Source organism: Peromyscus maniculatus, chromosome 2 (genome assembly GCF_049852395.1).
Source record: "Peromyscus maniculatus bairdii isolate BWxNUB_F1_BW_parent chromosome 2, HU_Pman_BW_mat_3.1, whole genome shotgun sequence".
In the NCBI taxonomy this organism is placed as follows: domain Eukaryota; kingdom Metazoa; phylum Chordata; class Mammalia; order Rodentia; family Cricetidae; genus Peromyscus; species Peromyscus maniculatus.
This window is the reverse complement of record NC_134853.1, coordinates 6,666,920-6,687,969: the sequence shown is the minus strand read 5'-3', so window position 1 is coordinate 6,687,969 and position 21,050 is coordinate 6,666,920. Positions and strand designations below refer to the sequence as shown.

Here is a 21,050-nt window from a genome sequence, read left to right as displayed (position 1 = left end):
GTGTGTTCGCGCGCACGTGTGTGCGGTAAGTGCGTGTGTGCGCACAGAAGGGCTTATTGTGGACCCTGGGCAACATTTGCCACACTCTGGCTCCCTGACACCGCTAGCCTGGAGCAGCAACAGCGCCTGCCAGAGCAAGATGGGCAATCGCACTTCACAGGATTCCAGGGAACCGTCTAGAGAACTGTTGAGTTAAGAGCGTGATCTCTGGGGGCTAAGGGCGAATCGAGCGCCGGCCAATGGCTGTAATGGGCGTGGAGAAGACTATCGGGATCTTCGTGGGTCCGATCTCGTCTACTGCTCTCCAAATGACCCGAGGCCCTGTCTGCTCACTTCCTCTTTAAGCTGGAGCAGCCCTCGGGGGCTTTCGGAAGTCTAGGGTCCTGAGACCCAGAAGGTGCCGCCCTATCAGTGCCGGAGGTAGGTGCGTGGCGCCTGCGCGGAGGGACCCCTAAGGGCTACAGGCTTCCAGCAGGGCCGGGAAAGGTGAGCTGCAATCGCTATCGAAGTTCGTTTTGCAGTTGGGTTTTTTGTTTATTTCTTTGTTTTTGTTTTGTGTTTTGCGTTGTTTTGATGTTGGTTGGTTTTTTTTAACTTTATAATGCAATTTTTTGCTTGCATTGGAGTTGGAGCCCGGCGACTTCCGAGGCTCAGGGGAGATAGACAGAGACCTGCGTGGCGACTGACCTCTCCTCCTGACCCCATGTTCTTTAACTTCTGAGTCACGACCCTGGGTGGCTTCTTATTGGACTCATTGATCTTGTCTTTGAGTCCCGCTCACCCTGATGGGACTTACCTCCCCAGCCTTGGCGAATTCGTTCCGTGGCCACTAAGACAGACGGATTTCAGGGCTGGGGCCGCAGGGCGGAGGGTCAGGAACCGCCGAGGCATCTATCTGCTACCTGACCTAGGACTTGTCATTGTTGGGTTCCCAGGGGCGAGCTGGCTTGAGAGGGCTGGGGTTACCGAGAGACTTGAGATGTGGCGAGAGGGGGCATTGGGCGTGGATCTCTAGAGGGGCAAAGCGTGCCGCTCCTCTCCCTGCTGCCCGGAGCTGCTGGGGTCTCGCCGAACGCCTGGAGCTCCGAATCCGCTCGGAACCCCGTCTGCAGATTCCCACCCAGAGCCCATACCCCCTCTGTCTCTGCGGGGGACTCGAGCTCGGGAAGCCACCGCCTGCTCCGAAACGGGTGCACGGCCTTGCCCTAGTTATCTGGGTAAAGGAGGGTCTAGAGACCCTGGAGGAGCCGTTTGTTAAACTGAGGAGTAGAAGGGAGGAACAATTGAAACGCGTTTTGCAGGAGCCGGGTTGGGGGAATCAGGTGGACATCAGGCATTGGAAACCAGCAGTCCCTAGCCAAGGCTGTTTCGGGAGCAAAGGAGAAGGCGACCCGAGCCAGCACCTTCCAGTTGAGCGAGATTGAGGCAGAATTTCGTTAGAGTTTTGAGGCGTTTGGGTTTTTTGTGCCTTTTGCGTTGTTTTTGCGAGTTAGGCTTGGCAGGATCGAATTGGGAAGTTTGTCCATTAACTTTGACCTGGGGCTGGCTGGGGTGGGAAAAAGAAAATAGGTAAGACCACCTAGGACCCTGCACTCAGCGGTCTCGGTTTCCCGCAGATCCGTGGAGCTCAGCCTGCGATGGCCCTACGTCCGCCTCTGGGTGACAGCAAGTGCCAGGACAAGGCGAACAATCTGCCCCAAAGTAGCTCCCAGCACCTGGCTGCCTACTACACGTCTCTCCCGGGCTACAACCACTACAGGAACCTCGCCGCCACCACCGAGGAGGATTTTCAGCCTTTCGGGAAGCTGGCGGAGGCAATTCCTGCGTCCCAGGCGATGGCCCCGCTCAATGCGTTTCGGGTGGCTCCTCCCTTGCTGAACCCGGGTCTGGCTGTGCCTAGCGAGCCACTCTACAATCTGCCCTGGTACAACAAGCTGTCACCATGGTACCCAATTCCTCACTTTACTCCCGAGGTACCACGATTTCTAGACAGCCCTGAGTACACGCGCAGCACTTCCAGCAGCCAAAATTTGGTCCCCATCGGCCAAAGCCAAAGCAACGGAGGCCAGTGGTGGGGAGCTGAAAATCTACTTCTGCCACCCCCGGTGATTGCTTCCCTATTACCTGATGGTCTGAAGACCTCCCAGTCAATATCGGTCCCTCAAACCCTGAGCCAAGAGGGGAAGCTGCCTCTTCCTAGCTTCAACTTCTCCGAGGAGGAACTGCGCTTCGTTCTGTATGGGGTCATTGCAAGTCCCGGGCACCCAACCGGCCTACACCATGCAATTTCAGGCATCCTGGTTCCCACAGACAGCTCTGGTAAGGAAATCTACATCCAGGGTCTGGGTGGGGTGGAACAGGTTTGTCAAAGTGGATCTGAGCTGAAGAGGCCATTGTCCCTCAGAACCTCCTGCTCTAGGCTGGCTTCTTGGGTCCTCCCCGATTAACTGTGCAATTCCTGAGGTTGCTTTCAGTGAGCTCTGAAGACTAGGAGCAAAACGGTTTCACTCGGTGGTTCTGGTGGATGTACAAAATATCTGCATAATAGCCTCCAGAAATTCATAACGGCGGGTAGCTTCCCTTCAGAGCTGAGGACCGAACCCAGGCCAGGGCCTTGTGTTTAAGCAAGTGCTCTACCACTGAGCTGAATCTCCAACCCCAACCTGGCAGCTTTTGACTTCAGAAAAGCATTGTCTATGATTCTCAAGTTTGCAAAAGGGAATCAGTTCCCCACAAAACCTTGCCCAAAGAATGTCCTGAGTGACAAATGAGCAATGGTGTACAAAAAGCCTGTGTCAAAGGAGCAAGAAAAACAATGAAGGTTAGGTACACATCAAACCAAATGCAAAATAAGGAACCCACTCAGGAAGGCAACTAACTCACCATACATTGATTTCTCCTTTGAATAATTTAAGGCTGTCTTTTTCTAGGGTCTAATCGTCTTCCTAAAACTCTGGACAAAGCCTCCCTTCAGCTTCCAGAAGGTAGGCTGCTCTCCTTGCCTGTGTTTATTTCCCAGAACTAATTAATGCTGAAACACTGGCTCATTCTCCCTTCCTCTGTGCCTTGGGTTCCTAGGTCTCTGCCTCATGCAGACAGAGTTTGGGGATGTCCCACACTTTGGCGTGTTCTGTAGTAACTTCATTGCCAAAGGAGTGAGATTTGGACCCTTTCAAGGTAAAGTGGTCAATGCCAGCGAAGTCAAGACACACAGGGACAACTCCAGGATGTGGGAGGTAAGTGCGTTTCTGGTGGGTCTGCTGAAATTGGGGAGGGTGACCTGAGGTCTGGAGGTGCCAGTACCCTTAAAGGCCTTTGCTCCCTGCTGAGAGAGACAATGGAGGTTCACTCCAGCAGGACACCAATCTGTTTTGCAGTGGGTGATTTTAATCTGTACAGAACAGCCACGGAATGCACATTTAAAGAATTACTATGCTATGTTATATTTATGCATGTATGTTATATTTATATTAAATCTGGTGCTTTAAATATGAGAGAGCGCTAAGAGTAAGCTATGGAAAAGAAAAGTCAATTGTAGGCCTTCATATAAAATTAGCCAAGGATTAACAAAACAAGCAAACTGGTCACTTCCCACGTTAGTGACCGTCTCAGGGAGGCTGGTGGGAAATCAGCGGCATTCCCTTTATAGAAACCATTCATCGGGATAACCAGATAACGTAAAACCTCCTCAATACCTTGACCCTGAGCTTCCCTGGAATACAGTTTAGGAAGATAATTTGAAGTTCAGGCAATGTGGAAGACGTGAATCAAACCGTGGTGTCCAGCAAACTAGGAGAGGTGCTGAGGCTGCTGTCCTGGGAGAGTGAAACTCCAGCTCCATCCCGAGGCCTGCACACTGCACACTGCACAGAAGAGAATTCATCAGCACCCTTAAGAGCTGGGGTTAAATAAAACCTATTTACGTCCTTTACCCTTGCTTACAAAATTAACATATGCTAACCATATGGGATAAAGGCAAAAAAAGCAGGGGGGGGGGGCGGATAAAGGCATGAATCCTTTCTGTTGTTGTTTTGAGATAGTGTTTTTCTCTGTGTAGCCCTAGCTGTCCTAGAACTCACTTTGTAGACCAGGCTGGTCTTGAACTCACAGAGATCCTCCTGCCTCTGCCTCCCAAGTGCTGGAATTAAATATGTGTGCCACCATACATATATATTTAAGGTATGTTATTATATAATCTATGGAGGGACTAGAGAGCATGCTTGCCTGGAATACATAAAAATGCTTGGTTCAGTCCCCAGCACTGAGGCACACAGCGGCACTCCAGAGGTGGTAGCTGGTGGATTAGCAGTTCAAGGCCATCCTTGACTATATTTTAAATTCAAGTCCCACCTGGGCTACATGAGACCCTGTCCAAAAAAGAAATGCTGACTTAAGCTTAAGGAGATTTATTTATATGCAACTTCCGATATGGAAATCTGATTTATGGAACTGTGTTCTGTAATAGGAACTTTGGTTACAAAGTTTAAATGTATTGTATAGATCAGGCCAAAAGGAAACAAGTGGAAATCAAAAGTCCATGCCTCGCTGGGAATGGCAGTGTGCTCCTACAGTCCCTGAACTCAGGCAGCTGTGGCAGAGGCACGGGTTTGAGGCCAGCCTCAGGTGCACAGCAAGATGCTGTCTCAAAAAAAAAAAAAAAAAATGACCACAGAGAGCAGACGCCGTGTCTTACTTCATTTAGATCTTTGAAGATGGCAGCCTGAGCCACTTTATCGACGGAAAGGGCTCCGGGAACTGGATGTCCTATGTCAACTGTGCCCGCTTCCCCAAGGAGCAGAACCTGGTTGCAGTGCAACACCAAGGGCAGATATTTTATGAGAGCTGCAAAGAGATCCACCAGAACCAGGAGCTGCTGGTGTGGTACGGAAACTGCTACGAGAAGTTTCTGGAAATTCCCATGAGCCTCCAGGTCACTGAGCAAGGCAAGCAGGTGTCTGAGCCCTCTGAGGGTGAGTGTCTTCCTCTGTCCAAAGAGATTCTGCTAGCGTAAGAACTGGGTTCTTTCCCTAAAGATTCCCAGCCGAAATCGAGGAGACCAAGTAAAGGGGATTTGTAAGAATGAGACCCCACTCAGTAGAGGTGGGACATCGCCATCTCTCTGCAGTTACCTATCTCCCCAAGCCCCATCCTTTCTTGAGAATAAAAGTAAAATAAATGAATATGTGCCGGTGTACTGTGAGTAAGCCAGCTTTCTCAAATGGTGGGCTGCAGTAACTTAGTAGGGTAGAAAATCAATTTAGTGATTGAGAGCAGCATTAAAGAAAAAAAAAGAAATTAGAATAGAAAAATATTGATGAAAATCACTTAAGAAATACTAAGCGTTGTTAAGCTTTTGTTTGATATAAGTACATTATGTGAAGCAGGGTGTCCAGTTAAAACTGTGTTTTTCTTAGGCTGAGGCCTCCTGCATCCTATATAAATACTCTGTCATTAAGAGTTACATATACTTCCAGCCCCTAAACTGGGTGTGGCTACGCAAGGCTTTAATCCCTGCTCTTGGGTGACAGAGGCAGGCAGATCTCTGAGTCTGAGGCCAGCCTCATCTAAGTAGTATGAGTGACAGTCTAGTCAGAATCACATTGTGAGACTATGTCTCAAACAAAACAAAGCAACAAAAATTAAAATCTCACCACTTCCAGCACCTAAGATGAATTTTAGTCATGGTAAATTTGAAAAACAATGGTCTAGGCTTCAGCTTTCAACTCTCTCTCTCTCTCTCTCTCTCTCTCTCTCTCTCTCTCTCTCTCTCTCCCTCTCTCCCTCCCTCCCTCCCTCCCTCCCTCCCTCTCTCTCCCTCTCTCCCCCCCCTCTCTCTCTCTCTCTCATTTTTGTTTTTGTTTTTGTTTTCTTCTTAAAACAGTCTCACTATGTAGCACAGATTGACTTTGAACTCAGAACCTTCTGCCTCAGCTTCCCAAGTGTTGGAAATATAGGGGTGCTCCTGACTGTTAAGCTTTGGGTGTGTGTGTGTGCTTGAAGATCTTGTAGAGATGCTAGCTAGTTCTAGTCAGAGGTGGGACCTGAAACTCTCTGCTTCTTGCTCAGTTTCCAGAGGAAGCTGCTGGTCCCTGGATCACATCTGAGTGGCAAGGAGACAGAGGACCAGCAGCCCGAATGTGCTGTTTTTAGAAGAGTGGTGCTGAGTCCTCAGACTAATGCTCCAAAGGTGCTGTGCCACTGAGCTGATTTCCAGGCTCCAGTTTGAGTTTGGCCTGAGACAGGGTCTCAAGCAGTCCAGGATGGCTGAACTGTCTTCCCACCTCCAAGCCCCGGTGGTAGGATTATAGGCATGTGAAGTCATGCCCAGCTTTGAACTTTTTATTTGCTTATTTTAGTTTTCTGATAGAGGGCCTCACTAAGTAGCTCTGGCTGTCCTGGAACTCACTATGTAGAGTAGGCTAACCTCAAACTCTTGAGTTTGAGGCTTCTGCCTTGAGGATGCTGGGATTTAAAGTGTGTGCCACCACACTCAGCTTGAAAGTTATTCCTGAATAGCACCTGTCTGACTCTTGTGTTGTTATACACAAGAGTTTGGAAAGTACTATATGTATAATAAGACAGCCTCACTATAGTTTAATAAATGGCCCAAAGAGCAGGTAAAACAACATGTAAACTGTGTCTGTCACACTATGGTGATGATCAACATGTCTGTATTTCTGCTAGACCTATGCCCTCCCGTGCTGGGAAGGCCCATACATTCCTAAATTTCCCAAGATCCTGCTCTCAGTGTGTACAGATGAAGGAAAAGGACAGTGTAACTGGATTAGGAAAAGCTGCTTAGGAATGAGAGTGAAATAAGGGATCCACAGGGCAGAGGGAGAGAAGGTGACTCAAACTCTGGACCAGGGACAACAGGAGACCTCTACGGGGGACTAGGCAGGAAGTGATGAACAGGCCCTCCCATGGTCGGAATGAAGAAGCCTGAGGATGTGGGGAGAGGGTGAGGCCTCCGTCAACTTCTCCAGCAGGTGCACAGAGCAGGGCTGCAGAAGATGGAGCAATTCTCTGTGGTCTGTGGAGATCCAAACTCTCTCATCCTCAGCACCAAACCAAGAAAGTCTGTCTCTGTCACTTCCAGAAAATACTTCAACTGTTTTTGACATAGAAGTAAAAAATGGAATTTAGAAAAATACGTATATAATAAATGGTTTCTCTGTGGGAAATTCATGGGAAAAAAAAAAAAGTCACTGTGGTGATTCATGCCTGTAATCCTAGCTGAGACCAGCCTGGCCTGCAGAGGGGACCCTGTCTCAAAAGAACAAAAACAAGAGGTCTGCCTGCTTGTCTCTCCTGAGTGCTGATTAAATGTGTGCGCCAGCACACCCAGCCCGTGGCACACATTTGGACACTGTGTAGAAGGTAGCTCTTCACAATTAGTTTATTGAGAAGTCTTACAAGTGACTTCCTGCATTCTCTGTTAATATGACTCTGTTTTGGTTCCACTGCTGTGATGGGGTTTGAACCAAACCCAAGGCTGAAGGACGCTCTACCTCTGCTCCACACCCCAGCCCCAGATCCATGTTTTTACAGATTAATAGTACACGAAAGAGCTGGGCACAGCGGTGCACATCCTGTGACCATCAGACTAAGAGGTTAAAATCAGAATGATTTCAAGTTCGAGTCTAGTGTGGACTACACAGGGAGATCCTGTCCCAGACAAAAATTAAATCCCTGGGGCTGGAGAGATGGCTCAGCTAAGAGTTCAGAGCATTGGCTGTTCTTCCAGAGGACCTGGGTTCAATTCCCAGCACCCACATGACAGTTTACAATTGCCTGTAACTCTGCCTCCAGGGGACCTGACACCCTCACACAGACATACATGCAGGCAAAACACCATTGCACATAAAAGAAAAATAGGAAAATCAAATTCCTTTTTTAGGTATGTTGGTGGGGTTGGTGGGCGCCTTCCCACATAAAGTTGGAAAGGCATACACTCTGAGTTATCAGAAGTGGGCTATTTGAATAGCCTGGAGATGGAACAGAAATTACTCAAAGACCGGCTGCCAGGTCACCAAGCCCGCCCCAGCTTGGGAACATGCACCACAAAGCTGGGATCCTGGCGCACACTGCAGCCTGCAGGCGGCTCAGCAGGGTGGAGTGTCCTCTCCAGGTGCCTGGGTTGGTCTAGACCTCTTCCAGGCAGCTGGTCTGCTCTTAGTTCCTTGCTGCTCAGCTTTCCTTGTTGCTGAGGGGCCTCCAGCTTTCATTGTTCCTTCTAGCAGAGGTGGGGGAGGGGCGCACTAGTGACTCTGGTCAGATTCAGGGATTCCTGAGGCTACTTTGATTTTTTTGGTTGTTTATTTCTTTGAGATAGGGTTTCTGTATGTTTCCCTGGCTGTCCTGGACCTTGCTTTGTAGACCAGTAATCACCTGCCTCTACCTCTTTCCCCACAGTGCTGGGATTAAAGGCATGCTTTTCCTGCCGATTCTTGCTTATGCTCATTCTTGGCTCCCTAGAGGGCAGACAGTAAGGTCTCTGGTGCTAGAATCCAGGGCGTCTTAAGTGGTACTTTTGGAGATGCTCTCTCGCCTCTCCCCAACACATTCACACCTCTTGTTTGTTTGGGGTTTGAGTTGTCTTTGTTTGGAGCTACAGTTACTGTAGCTTGCCTGACCTGAAAACCTTGATCTTCTTGACTCTGGTGATGACATCATTCCTAGCACAGACAACCTGGATCTGACACTTAGCCTCTAACTTCTGCCCTCTTCCTTTCTTCTCCATTGACAAAACCAGATTTACCCTTCTGGGCTTGTCTGTCTATCACTCTGTGACCTATCTCTCCTGTGGATAAGCCTCGGTAAGTGTGAATTCATGAGACCCGCCTCTGCTCCCAAGCGCTGGAATTTAAAGGCGTGCACCGCCATGCCCAGCTGTTTATGGGTTTTCGAATCCTGTTTGAGGAACTGAAGAGGAGGAAGGTGGTTAACACACCCTCCAGCACTTACATCCCTATCTTTGACAGAGTCTACCGAAGGTTACAGATGTGAACGCTGTGGCAAGGTGTTCACCTACAAATACTACAGAGATAAGCACCTCAAGTACACTCCCTGTGTGGACAAGGGGGATAGGAAGTTTCCATGTTCTCTCTGCCAGCGATCCTTCGAGAAGCGTGACCGACTCCGGATCCACATTCTTCACGTCCATGAGAGGCACCGGCCCTACCTGGTGAGCGGTTGGTTTGAGGTTCATCTTCATAATCTACTTTCACACACCCCTATCCTGAGTACATGGAGAGAGGCTCTCGGGACTGATTGGAGGAGTCCAGGTCTGCCTCACCATGGTGCTGTGGGAGAGGCAGCTGTTGGAGCTTGAGCCTGGGTCAGTAGCTGTACCCAGGACAGAAGGAGAAACAGGTAGGCATGGGCTGCTGGGTTAGGAAAGGTGCCCAAGAAGAGGAGAGCAGTCAGCCTTTCTTCGCCTTCCAGCCTCCAGATAATGGCACGGAGACTTATTAATTATGAAAAGGTGGCCTTTAGCTTAGATTTTGTTCCCAACTAGCTCTTATAACTTAATTAGCCTGTCTTTGTTAATCTACATTCTGCCACGTGGCTTTTACCTCTCTCCTGTTCTGTGGTCCAACTTGCTCTGCATCTTGCTGGCGTCTCCCAAGCGCACAGGTTCATCCCAAGTTCCTCCCTCCCTGGAAGTCCCGCCCATTGTCCCCTGCCAGCTATTGGCCATTCAGCTCTGTATTAAGCCAATCAAAAGCAATTTAGGTAGAGACACATCTTTACAGTGTACAAAAAGATTATCCCACAACAAAGGAGGCTTGGGGCTAAGTCCAGAACAGAAGGGCTGTGATTTGCACTGGAGGCTGAGGAGGGAATTCATACCCAGTCAGGCATTAGGTAGTCACTGCTATGGAGGAAGCATTGGAATGGTCCAAAGAAAGGAAAGCCATGATCCCAGACCACGGACTTTGTAAGGATGAGAAGCAGTAATGATGCCCGGGAGTCCTTCTCTGTCATCCCAAACACCTATGGCTCCACCAGGCTTGGTCCAAAGGACAAAATCAACTTCATCCTTAAAGAAAGGATGGGGCTACATGTTCTTGTTACAGTATTTTTTAAATTATGTGTGTATGTGTGGGTTTGCGCTTGTGAATACAGTTCCTAAGAGATAAGAGGCCATCGAGGCCCCTGGAATTGGAGTTACAGATGGTTGTGAGCCATAACCTTGGTGCTAGAAACTGAGCTTGGGTCCTTCTGTAAGGGTGTTCATGCTCTTAACCAAGTCAGCTCTCCAGTCTCTTGTAATAGTATTTTATAAGGCATTTTATACTAAGACTAAGGTTTGTAGTTTTCCACATTTTAATATTTCTGGATTGGACTGTGTTCTGCAACTGAACCATAGTTTTAAATTGTTTTTTGTTTTGTTTTAATTTTTTTTTTGTATCAGTGTTTTGCCTGTATGTATGTGTGTCTTGTACACATATATGTGTATATATGTGTATTCTGTAAGCATTCAGTTGCTTACAGAAACCAGAAAAGGGCTTCAGATCCCCTGGAACTAGAATTATAACTGACAGCCAGGTGTGAATCACCATGTGGATGCTGGGAACCAAACTGTAGGTCCTCAGCTAGACTAGCAAGTGCTCCTCATCAAAGCCAGCTCTCTAGTCCCTAAATTCTGGGTTGGTTGTTTGAGTTGTTGTTTAATTTGTGGTGTGTGTGTGTGTGTGTGTGTGTGTGTGTGTGTGTGTGTGTGTGTGTGTGTGTGGTGTGTGCACCTGTTTGGAGTCTACTTCTCATTTGTCACTTCCTGCTGTAGTCTTCTGGGAAAGGGTCTTTCAGTGAACCTGGAGCTAGGCTGGCAGCCAGCAAAGCCCAGCAATCCTCCTGTCTCAGCTTCCCACAGCCCAGGGGTCACATGTGTGCTTGGCCACACCTGGCTTTTTCTATGAGTGCTGGGGATTTGAACTCACACCCTCATGCTCACGCACCCATTACACCCTCTCCCCAGCCACAGGAAGGCTCTTGGGTCCCTTCTCTGCATGAGTTTTACTACGCCATTTCATCCTTCACAACAGCAAGAGCACTGCTTAACCAGGGGTTTAAATCCACCCAAGAATTCTCCCCTGAACCCAGGAGACAGCATCCATCTCAGCTACTCAAGGAATACCTCACCTTGAATTTCCTGTGGTTTTCCAGGCCAGTCACATCCAGAGAGTTGATGATTTTTTTTTGTTCTTTTTTTTTTAAGTCAATATTAATACTTGATTTCACCAGAAGAAGAAATCTCAAGAGAAACCGACATACAGAACTTTGGATATGGGGTTTGGTTTAATTTTGGGGCTAGGGGTTGAACACAGTGTGAGCACATGCTGAACGGGTGTGCCACCACTGAGCCACAGCTGCTAACGTTAAAAGATGCCGGGAACACACTGGACCACTTCGTCCTGCGAGCTAAGGTCGCTCTGTAATCTCTACACCGAGGAAGGCCTGAGGCGTCTTCTAGGCTGCCTTGAGCAGCTTAGCGTGGTCAGCCAGGGTCCTGGTGACCCACAGGTGTGCACAGGATAAAGACTACAGTTCTTGGGCTGTCAGCATGGCATGGCTCGGTGTTATAATGCTTGGCCTGAAAGCCTGACGACCTGAGTTTGCTTCTGGGAGCCACCAGCTGAAGGAAAGAATCCACTCTAAAGCGGTTCTCTGATCTCCGCACGTATGCCACGTCATAGGCCCCCCCCCACACACGCTAATAATAATGATAAGTAAATTGTGGTGGGGCATGGACATGGGAATCAGAGACAGGCGGATCTCTGAGAGTTTGAGGCATGCCTGGTCTACATAAGGAGAGTTCCAGGACAGCCAGGGTTACCTAGAAAGATCCTTTCTTTAAACAAATAAATAAGTAACCGATTTTTAAAACTTCTCTTGCCTCCAGAAAAACATGATGTTGAGACAGAATTGTTGGGGGGGAAGATGAAATTTCGACTCTAATTAATTTTTGTTTTCTTCTTAGTGTTCAACATGTGGGAAGAGCTTCTCACAGTCTTCCAGCCTGAACAAGCACATGCGCGTGCACTCCGGAGACAGGCCATACCAGTGCGTGTATTGTACAAAGGTAGGTGAGACCTCGTCTGTTGTCGGCCGTCTGTAACTGGAAGCATGAAACCTGACTTATAATTCATCTTGGGTAAATAGTTGATTACCAGCCAGCACACATTTCAAGTGAATTCTAGGACATCTAGGACTACTAAGTGAGACCATGTCTCAAAAAGATAAAGTAAGCCTGGCGGTGGTGGCGCACGCCTTTAATCCCAGCCAGCACTGGGGAGGCAGAGCCAGACAGATCTCTGTGAGTTCCAGGAACTGCACAAAGCTACACAGAGAAACCCTGTCTTGAAAAACAAACAAACAAAAACAACAACAACAAAAAAACCAAAAAAAACCCAACAACAACCTTACATCACCGTGCCAGACTAATTGTAACCACTGAAGTGTTGGCTCCTGATACTGCTGCTGATCATTCTAGATGGACATTGCAGGGGGAGACATCTGATGTTTGCATCACACAACATCAAGCAATAGTGGTAGAGAGGGATCAAGAGTTTGGATTCTGGAATGGACAATGGTTTGAGCATGTTTTAGGAATACTATAAAGCGTTTTAATTGGCCGTGTGCATCTGTGTTGTGCAGTGTGTAGCTGATCTTCTCCCTGTGTGGGTGTTTGAGGGCACAAAAGTGAAAACACCCAGGCACAGTGGAGCCCGTCTGCAATCTCTGGTTGAGGTGGAGTGATTATGGGTTCAAGGCCAGCCTAGATGACACAGCAAGAAAGAAAACAACGACAAAAAGAAGGGGAAATAAGTAGGAAATGTCCTCCCTGGTTTCACTAGCCAAACTTGAAGTGCTCAGAAGCCACAGGTACAAGGTGGACAGTACATCCACAGAGCACAGTCCCATTGGAGAGTGGCACTCTAGGCTTGTTTCTGTCCTTTGGCATTTTCAGGTCCTACAATAATGCTATAAAGGGAAAAGAGGGGTGTCTTAGTTAGGGTTTTAGTGCTGTGGAGAGACACCATGACCATGGCAACTCTTATGAAGGAGAAACATTTAATTGGGGTGGCTTATACTTTCGGAGGTTTAGTCCATTATCGTCATGGTGTGACACAGTAGTGTACAGGCAGACATAGTGCTGGAGAAGTAGCCAAGAGTTCTACATCTTGACTTGCAGGCAACAGGAAGTAGTCTGTCTCACTGGGCATGGCTTGATCATACACGAGACCTCAACGTCCGCCTCCTCAGTGACACACTTCCTCCAACAAGGCCATACCTACTCCAACAAAGCCACACCTTAATAGTGCCACTCTCTTTGAAGGCCATTTTTTTTTCAAACCACCACAAGGGTGGTCTTAGAGAGACTGTCATATTACAATTAATCCACGTGAGTCTATTAAATGGGTAATAGAATTTATTAAGATATAAATTGAGGAGATACAGGGGAAGTTGTCCTCTGTGAATCCACAGAAGTTGACCGGAGTGAATCCACCTCGCAGGCAGGAACAGGGAGAAGGGGCATGTGACCCTTCTCGAACCCCTCATAAGAGGTCACTTTGGGCCGATAGCCCAAGGTCATGGGCGGAGCAAATACCACTACACTGCCAAACTTCCCAGAGGGGAGCAAGGCATTCAGTCTAAGCCAGGACACGCCTGCAACCCCAACATGTAAGGGTCAGGCATGGAAGGGGAAAGGTGCCTCTTGCCAAGTCTGACAACCTGAGCTTGACCCCCCAGGGCCCACGTGGTGGAAGAGGAGAACCAACGTATCTTTTGTTTAACCTACACCCCCCATAACAAACAAACGTAAAACAAAGTCTCACCCTCCCAACTCAAATAACAACAAAGAAACATCATGGCCCCAATCTGGAGACAAGCCTGATGTCCAGTGTCAGATGTGACAGTCTGGGATGTATCCACTCACTGCTGCATACCACACAAGGAAGGAATAGTGGAACCATTGAAAAACATAACTTTGATGATTATTTGGGAGCTGTGCTGAGTGGGAAAAATGAGTCCTGGAAGGTCATGTTGCATGATCCATGAGTGTCGAGATTTTGAGACCAAGAACACATCTGTGGTTGTCACAGCCTAAGGAAGGAGGAAAGGAGGGTATCCCTGTGGCTGCAAAAGGGAATGGGGGGCATTCTTGGACTAGAAAAGTAGTCTTGTTTGGTTGTTTGGTTTGTTTTTTTGAGACAGGATTTCTCTGTGTAGTTTTGGTGCCTGTCCTGGATCTCGCTCTGTAGACCAGGCTGGCCCTGAACTCACAGAGATCCTCCTGGCTCTGCCTCCCAAGTAAAGGTGTGCACCACCACCACCCTTGCGCATTTTACAATTTACTGCAAACCTACAATCAAAGTTTAAATTTCGGTGGTACACACCTGTAATCTCAGGGCTGAGGAGGCAACCACAGGAAGATAATGAGTTCAAAGCCAGCCTTGGCACCACAGAGAGACCTTATCTCAGCACCACCAACAGTATCAAAGACTGAATCAAAAAGAAGGAAACCGATTAGAAACCGTTGGGTGCAAAGATACTAAGCAACATTAGCCTTTTCCTCAGTAACACCGCTCTTCAAGTACACTCAGAGCTGCTTGTTTAGAGTGGGCATAATGACACAGGCCTCTAATCTCAGCACTTGGGAGGCAGAGGATTGCCCATGAGTTCAAGGCCAGCCTGAGCTACATAGTGAGACCCTATTGTGCCCTTTCCAGTCTCCAAAAGCAGAAGTGCTTGCTTCCACGCTGCTTTCAGATCATACCTTAGATTCTTTTGGGTCACACTGTCTAGGGTTAAGGTTCACAGTGTGCTCCACTCCCTGCTTTATGATGCTGGAGATCAAACCCAGGGACTCAAAACTGCAAGGCAAGCATCCTATCACTGAGCTAACCCAGCCCAACAATCTGCATCTTTACCTAGCAGACCTGGTGAAGAACCTCTGAAGATGCATTGTTTTAATGTGTGGTACTCAAACTGGCCAGGGCGAGAAAGCTGTCCTTTTAAAATTACATTCAGATTATTTAGTGTTGTGTATGCATGGAGGAGGGGAGACAGATGCCATGATGGGAGATCAGAGCACAACTTTGGGGAGTCAGTTCTTTCCTTCTATGTGTGGGTCCCAGGGATCAAACATAGGTCATCAGACCTGGTGTCAGGCTCCTTTACCTGCTGAGCCATCTCACATGCCCAGTCCAGTCCTTTCTTTATTAAGGTCACTGCTCTGGACGTCACACAAATGTTCTATATAGACAGAAAATCAGAGTCTCTTCTCTCTCTCTCTCTCTCTCTCTCTCTCTCTCTCTCTCTCTCTCTCTCTCTCTCTCTTTCTCTCTCTCTCTCTCTCTCTCCCCTTTCCTTTTTTTGGTTTTGAGACAAGATTTCTCTGTGCATCCCCAGCTGTCCTGGAACTCACACTGTAGACCAAGCTGACCTCGAATTCACAGCGATCCACCTACCTCTGCCTGCAAAGTGCTGGGGTTAAAGGTGTGCACCACCACCACCACCACCACCACCACCACCACCATCACCACCACCAGGCAAAATCAGTTTCTCATTAAAAAAATAAATAAATAAAAAGCGCCGATGTGTCCGTTACAATGAAATGAGCCCGTCTGTTGTGTTGTCCAGCCCACGGAAGTTGGCTTTTCCTTCTGTTTCCGCCCTCTGCAGAAGTTCACTGCTTCCAGCATCCTCCGCACACACATCAGACAGCACTCGGGCGAGAAGCCCTTCAAGTGCCGGCACTGTGGTAAGCCTTTTGCATCCCACGCTGCCCACGACAGCCATGTCCGGCGCTCACACAAGGAGGACGACCATGGCTCCTGCAGCATTTGTGGGAAAGGCTTCCTGGATCAAGAAGCTTTCTATGCCCACATGAAGCTTCACAAAGACTGCTAGCCCTCCGAGAGCAGAGCCAGGCGAAGACCAAGGACTCCGACTCTCAATTCCGGATCTGCCTGTGGCATGGAACAGATGGTCGGGCTGTTCCATGAGAATCAGGAAAACGGAATGGTTAGTCTGAAACGAAGAACCTCAAAGTGTGCTGTGGAAGTCCGGCAGCTCAGGGCTGGGAATAAAGGGTCCTGGATCTTGTGATAAAAGAAAAGAAGGACATTCCTCTCCTGTTTGCTGGATCCCCAGTTACACGGTGTCTGTAGTCATTAACCGTTTTCTACAGAGCAAGAACAACAACAAAAAAATTGTTTTGTTTTAAAGATTTAATTTTATTTTATGTGCATGGGTGTTTTGCCTCGTGTATGTATGGGTACTGCATGCCTAGTGCGCATGGAGGCCAGAGGAAAACATGGGATCCTCTGGAACTGTATTTATGGATGGTTGTGAGCTGCCCTGTGGGTACTGGGAATTGAACCCAAGTCCTCTCTGCAAGAGTAGCCAATGCGCTTAGCTGCTGAGCATCTCTCCAGGCCCTGGTTTTGTTATTGTTGTTTTGTTGTTGTTGTTTTTGGTGATGTTGTTGTTTTTGTTTTGTTTTTCTTTGTTTTTTTGAGACCACCCAAGCTGGCTTTGAACTTGTGGTGTAGCTGGTGGTGACCTGGAACTCCTGCTGTTCCTTTCTTTACCTCCTGAGTGCTGGGATTACAGGAGTGAGTTACGATGATACCCAAGCAAATTCACTCTAGCTAGATAAATGCGTTATAATTGAGTCTTCTGGTATGTGTAGCGTTCCATTACCATTTAGGCTCCTTCTCCCCTCGCTGATCACATGACAAATGCCAGGTAATGCATCTAGCACCCGACAAAGTCACTTCCAGGACACGCACACACATACACAACGCACAAATGGTAATTCTTGTTGACATCTTATCTTTTTTTTTTCACTTAATTTTTTTAAAGGTTTACTTGTTTATTTAAAGTTTATTTTTCATTTTACATATCGCCCACTGTTCTCCCCTCCCTCTTCTTCTCCTACTCCCCGACATTTATCTTTAACAGTTGGGAAAGGAAAATTATATCCAGTGAAGAAAGGCTGAAAAATAAACATTTGTTACTCTTGTTTTGAACCGGATTCCTTTTTCTCTCTTTTTTCTTTCCTTCTTAAAAGCTTTTATTTCCATTTTAGGTTTTGTTTGTTTGTTTGTTGGTTTGTTTTTGATGAACAAAGTCTATTTCCCCAACTCTTTCTGATTAATTGGGTGGCTCCTGATCACACAGGGAGCAACAAGTGAAAAGGATAGACGCAGCTGAAAAGTAAGCCATGCTTAGCCAGGTGTGGTAACTCACACCCGGAATTCTGGCCCTTCGGAAACCGAGGCAGGAGAATCACCTTGACCTAAGGCCAAAGAAAAGAAAAACGGACAAGGTGTCTCCACAGGCTGATGTGAGTGAGCAGTCAACTTTGCTAGTGTGGAGATGGACCTGTCTCACGTAGGCGATCATAGCCCACCCGTATTGAGCCTTACGCATTTAAAACGGTGTCACTGTGTCTGCCCCACTACAGAAGGGACCGAAGTTGAGAGATGACTTTGGTGGGCAGTCACGTGCCTCTGAGAGATAAAGTCTGCCCCTCCAAAGACTAAACTCCTAGGAAAGCACGAATCCACTGCTGGGCCCTGCTAAGGGGCCTTTCCTATTAACCACTCCCTCATCCCTTTGGGACCACAAACTTACGTTAATATTCATACAGCCAGTCTGAGACCAGAACGAGCAAGGTGGATGTGTCCCCTGGACAACCCTAACCACCAGGGATGTGTCCTACCCCTCCTCAGGGCTCTATTGACTGCCTGGGCACTAGCTCCGCCTCTGCCCATGACACACGCCCATCAGTGCAGCAAATCCAATATGGAGCAGATGTCTTTGCAGAAGGCTCCCGGCTGGGGTGCAGCCCCCCAGCAATAGATGTCTCACAGGTGAACAGCAGTGACCGATTTCCCTCCAGGGAATTCTTGGCCGCCTTGACTAGGGCTGAGTAATTGACCCTAATGGGAATGTGCCCTGATGTTTTCATTCATGTTAATTAACTCAGAACAATGGTCTTTTGAGAAGGTCCTGGAGTCATCATGTAATTAAGCAGCCTTCCTTGACTGCTAGCTCCAAATATACTGCTTGAAACATTTTCTTACTGTTTAGGGGTTTGAACATTATTTTTAAATCAAACTAAGACAACTCCGTGGTCTTCATTGAATAAATCAAATGAGGTATTTTGTTTTTTGAACTTGAATAGCAACAAACAGAAAGGAGTTTATTCTTGTGTCGTTTCTAATTGTTGTTATTGTGTACCAAACATACTGGGTTATATGATAATGCATCCCACACTAACTGGGTATTTTAGGGACCATTTCTTTCAGTCTGGCTTCTCTGTGAAGTTTTTGGTTGGGAATGTAGTCAGTTTCTTGAGTTGATTACCTCAAACACTTAGGTCTGCCTCTTCAGAAGGTAGACTTCACTCACTTATTCTGATGGTGAGTTGAGCCGGCTAATAACAATGAAAAGACTAAGAACAGAAAACAAAAGCATCTCATAGAAAATAGAATTTAAAAAGTCGAATGGAGTTACAACTGTGAGCAAATACAGTACCAATAGCTTCATAATATAGACTTTAGAGATGGGCAAACTTACACTGTTCACCAACTCCTCAGTGTATAGTGCGGGGCAAGGAGTTTCATGTCTGAGGCTTAATGTCTTCCCCTATAGTACTATGCAGTAATTATGCCATCAAATATTAGAAGACTTAACTATAGGGTATGTGTGCTGGATTATATTTGGTGAAGTTTTCCCTTAAGCCTGTTGAGAGCAAAAGAAAGACAATTATATAAATTGTATTGATGATACAGATTTTATTAATGATTCTCAAAAGCATAGTTCCTTGACTATCAACATCGCCTGGGAACTTGTTTAGAATGAGTACTCTCAAAATATATAAATAGAAATAAACGTGTTCTCTTCTAATCAGAAACTCTAGAGATAGACAAAGCAATCTGTGTTGTTTGAGAACCTCTATTTTGAATCTTCTCAGTTTATAATAAAGCCGTGGGTGAAGTTCAGTAGCAAGGTGGCTGAGAAACCACACAGCGACTCATTAGAGGCAAGCGTCAGAATGCAGAGTGCCCTTGCTGAGGATTACAGATCCCAGGGTTGCTTTGCTGTGGGAGACTGGAGACACCATGGCAGTGGAGCCTTCCTTCTCTGGGGTGGAATTGGCAGACAGTGCCACATCAGCTTCTCTGCTCATACTTCTTCTCCGTACCTGAGCTAAATATCTGCTCATTCAGTAGAGGCTTTTTGTTTTGTTTTAGTATAAAAAAGACATTTGAAACTCTGGAGAAATACAGCTCACAGTAGACTGGCATCCACGATACGATATTAGTGGGTCTTTGGGGTATCCTAGAACTTGAATCTGGCAGTTGCAGGGAGCAGAGCTGTCAAAGTAGACAGATGCATGGGACCTCAATGTTCCTACAGTAGGTGTGGTAAGTATTGTGACCTCAACTTAGTCAAAATCCAGGGTGTGTTCTAAAACTTTGATGAGGGGTTGGGGATTTAGCTCAGTGGTAGAGCACTTGCCTAGCAAGCTCAAAGCCCTGGGTTCGATCCTCAGATTTCCCCCCAAAAAGAACTGTGATGAACAGCATCACATAGCAGAACCACAAATACTGTCCTAGACCCTCTTTTGATTTAGGAGTCCAGTGTTAGCATGATAGCTTGACATGCTTTTAGAATTGCTTGTGGCATGGTGGGGGGGCGGGGTGGATAATTACATTGAACTTTTACAAACTCTACCCAAAGTTTATGGGATAATACTACGAACAGATGCTAGGGCCTGTGCAAAAATTTTGTAAATGATACTGGATATCGTATATATTAGCATAGAAAAGTTTTATTAATATATGAACATCCAGAATTATTTTAAAAGAAAAAGGACCTCCCTTCCTTATTTATAGTGGAATATAAAGTATGGGAATTTCACAAAACAATAGTAGAGATTTCAATATTCAGAAAATATGATGTCCCTCTTGCATTTTTTTAGAGAGAGCCTGAAGCTCCCTAAGTAATGAGTTATACTAAACTTCAACTTCTGATCCTCCTGCCTCTACCTGCCCTGAGTGCTGAAATCACAGGTGTAGTACCTAGCAGGGTCTACAGGGTCCTGGGAGTTGAACCCAGGGCCTCACGCATGCCAGGCAAGCAAGATACTAACTGAGCAGCATTCCCAGCCCTCCAAGGTAAGAACTGAAGCAAACAGTCTTCACCTTGCTGATTTGTTTGCTTAAAGGGGCTTAAACCAGGCACCAGTATTTGTTGAGCTGCTCAGTCTTAGCCTCTAACACAGTTAGTTACAGGCAGACAGCGTTCTAGTTCTGCATATGATATGCCCTCCAAGAAAACACTGTTCGCTGTCCTCCACTGTAACCTTGTCTGGATTCTTGAGATAAACTGGATGTGTGTGTTAATGCTATGCAAAGCCTTTCCAGAGATTTGTAGTTTGTTCTGGATTTCCTTTTAGCATGGTACTCTGGGTTGAAAGCTCGCTCCGTTGGCACCCCATTTCCGACTTTTACAACTTGCTTGCGTGTTACATATCCTTCCCGGCTTTCTCGTGTGTTCTGCTTGACAACTGTACATCTTGTCAGTGATCCTCGAGTGCTAATAAAACACAGAGTAAGACTTGAATGGAGCATGCGATTTTTCACGTTCTGCAGAAACGTTCCCCTCTGTAGTGCATGACTGTGATCCTAGACCTCAGGGGCGAGTCCAAGGCTACCCTGGGCTACACACAAATCAAGATCCAGGTCAGAGTAGGCTTGGAGACTATCTCAGAAAGCGTAACCAATTGGGACATGGTGGCTCACATCTATTATTTGGACACTCAAGAGGCAGAGGTAAAATAGCAGCCATAAATTTGAGGCTAGCCTGGTCTTCGTAGGGAATTCTAGCTACATAGTGAAACTTTTCAGAAATAAAACTTCACCTTGAGCTTGTTTCCAGCATAGTCAGATGGTGTATTTATAGTTTTTTATTTGTTTGTTTTTTATTTTGTTTGTTTTTTGTTTTTCAAGATAGAGTTT

At 46.9% G+C, this 21,050-nt stretch overlaps 1 protein-coding gene across 1 annotated transcript; it reads left to right on the top strand.

Moving 5' to 3' along the window:
* The first annotated feature begins 1,637 nt into the window (after positions 1-1,637).
* Prdm14 (PR/SET domain 14) lies at positions 1,638-16,147 on the top strand. The gene is made up of 7 exons (XM_006974733.3): positions 1,638-2,319; positions 2,931-2,984; positions 3,079-3,236; positions 4,703-4,970; positions 8,985-9,187; positions 11,987-12,088; positions 15,697-16,147. Exons 1-7 carry the CDS (start codon positions 1,638-1,640, stop codon positions 15,922-15,924), a joined length of 1,695 nt encoding a protein of 564 aa, XP_006974795.2. The 3' UTR covers positions 15,925-16,147.
* Positions 16,148-21,050: the final 4,903 nt, after the last annotated feature.

Coding starts and splice junctions, on each gene's coding strand:
- Prdm14 (XM_006974733.3), top strand. CDS start 1,638: ATGGCCCTACGTCCGCCTCTGGGTGACAGCAAGTGCCAGGACAAGGCG. Junction 3,237..4,702: donor ACAACTCCAGGATGTGGGAG/GTAAGTGCGTTT, acceptor TACTTCATTTAG/ATCTTTGAAGATGGCAGCCT. Junction 9,188..11,986: donor AGAGGCACCGGCCCTACCTG/GTGAGCGGTTGG, acceptor TTTTCTTCTTAG/TGTTCAACATGTGGGAAGAG.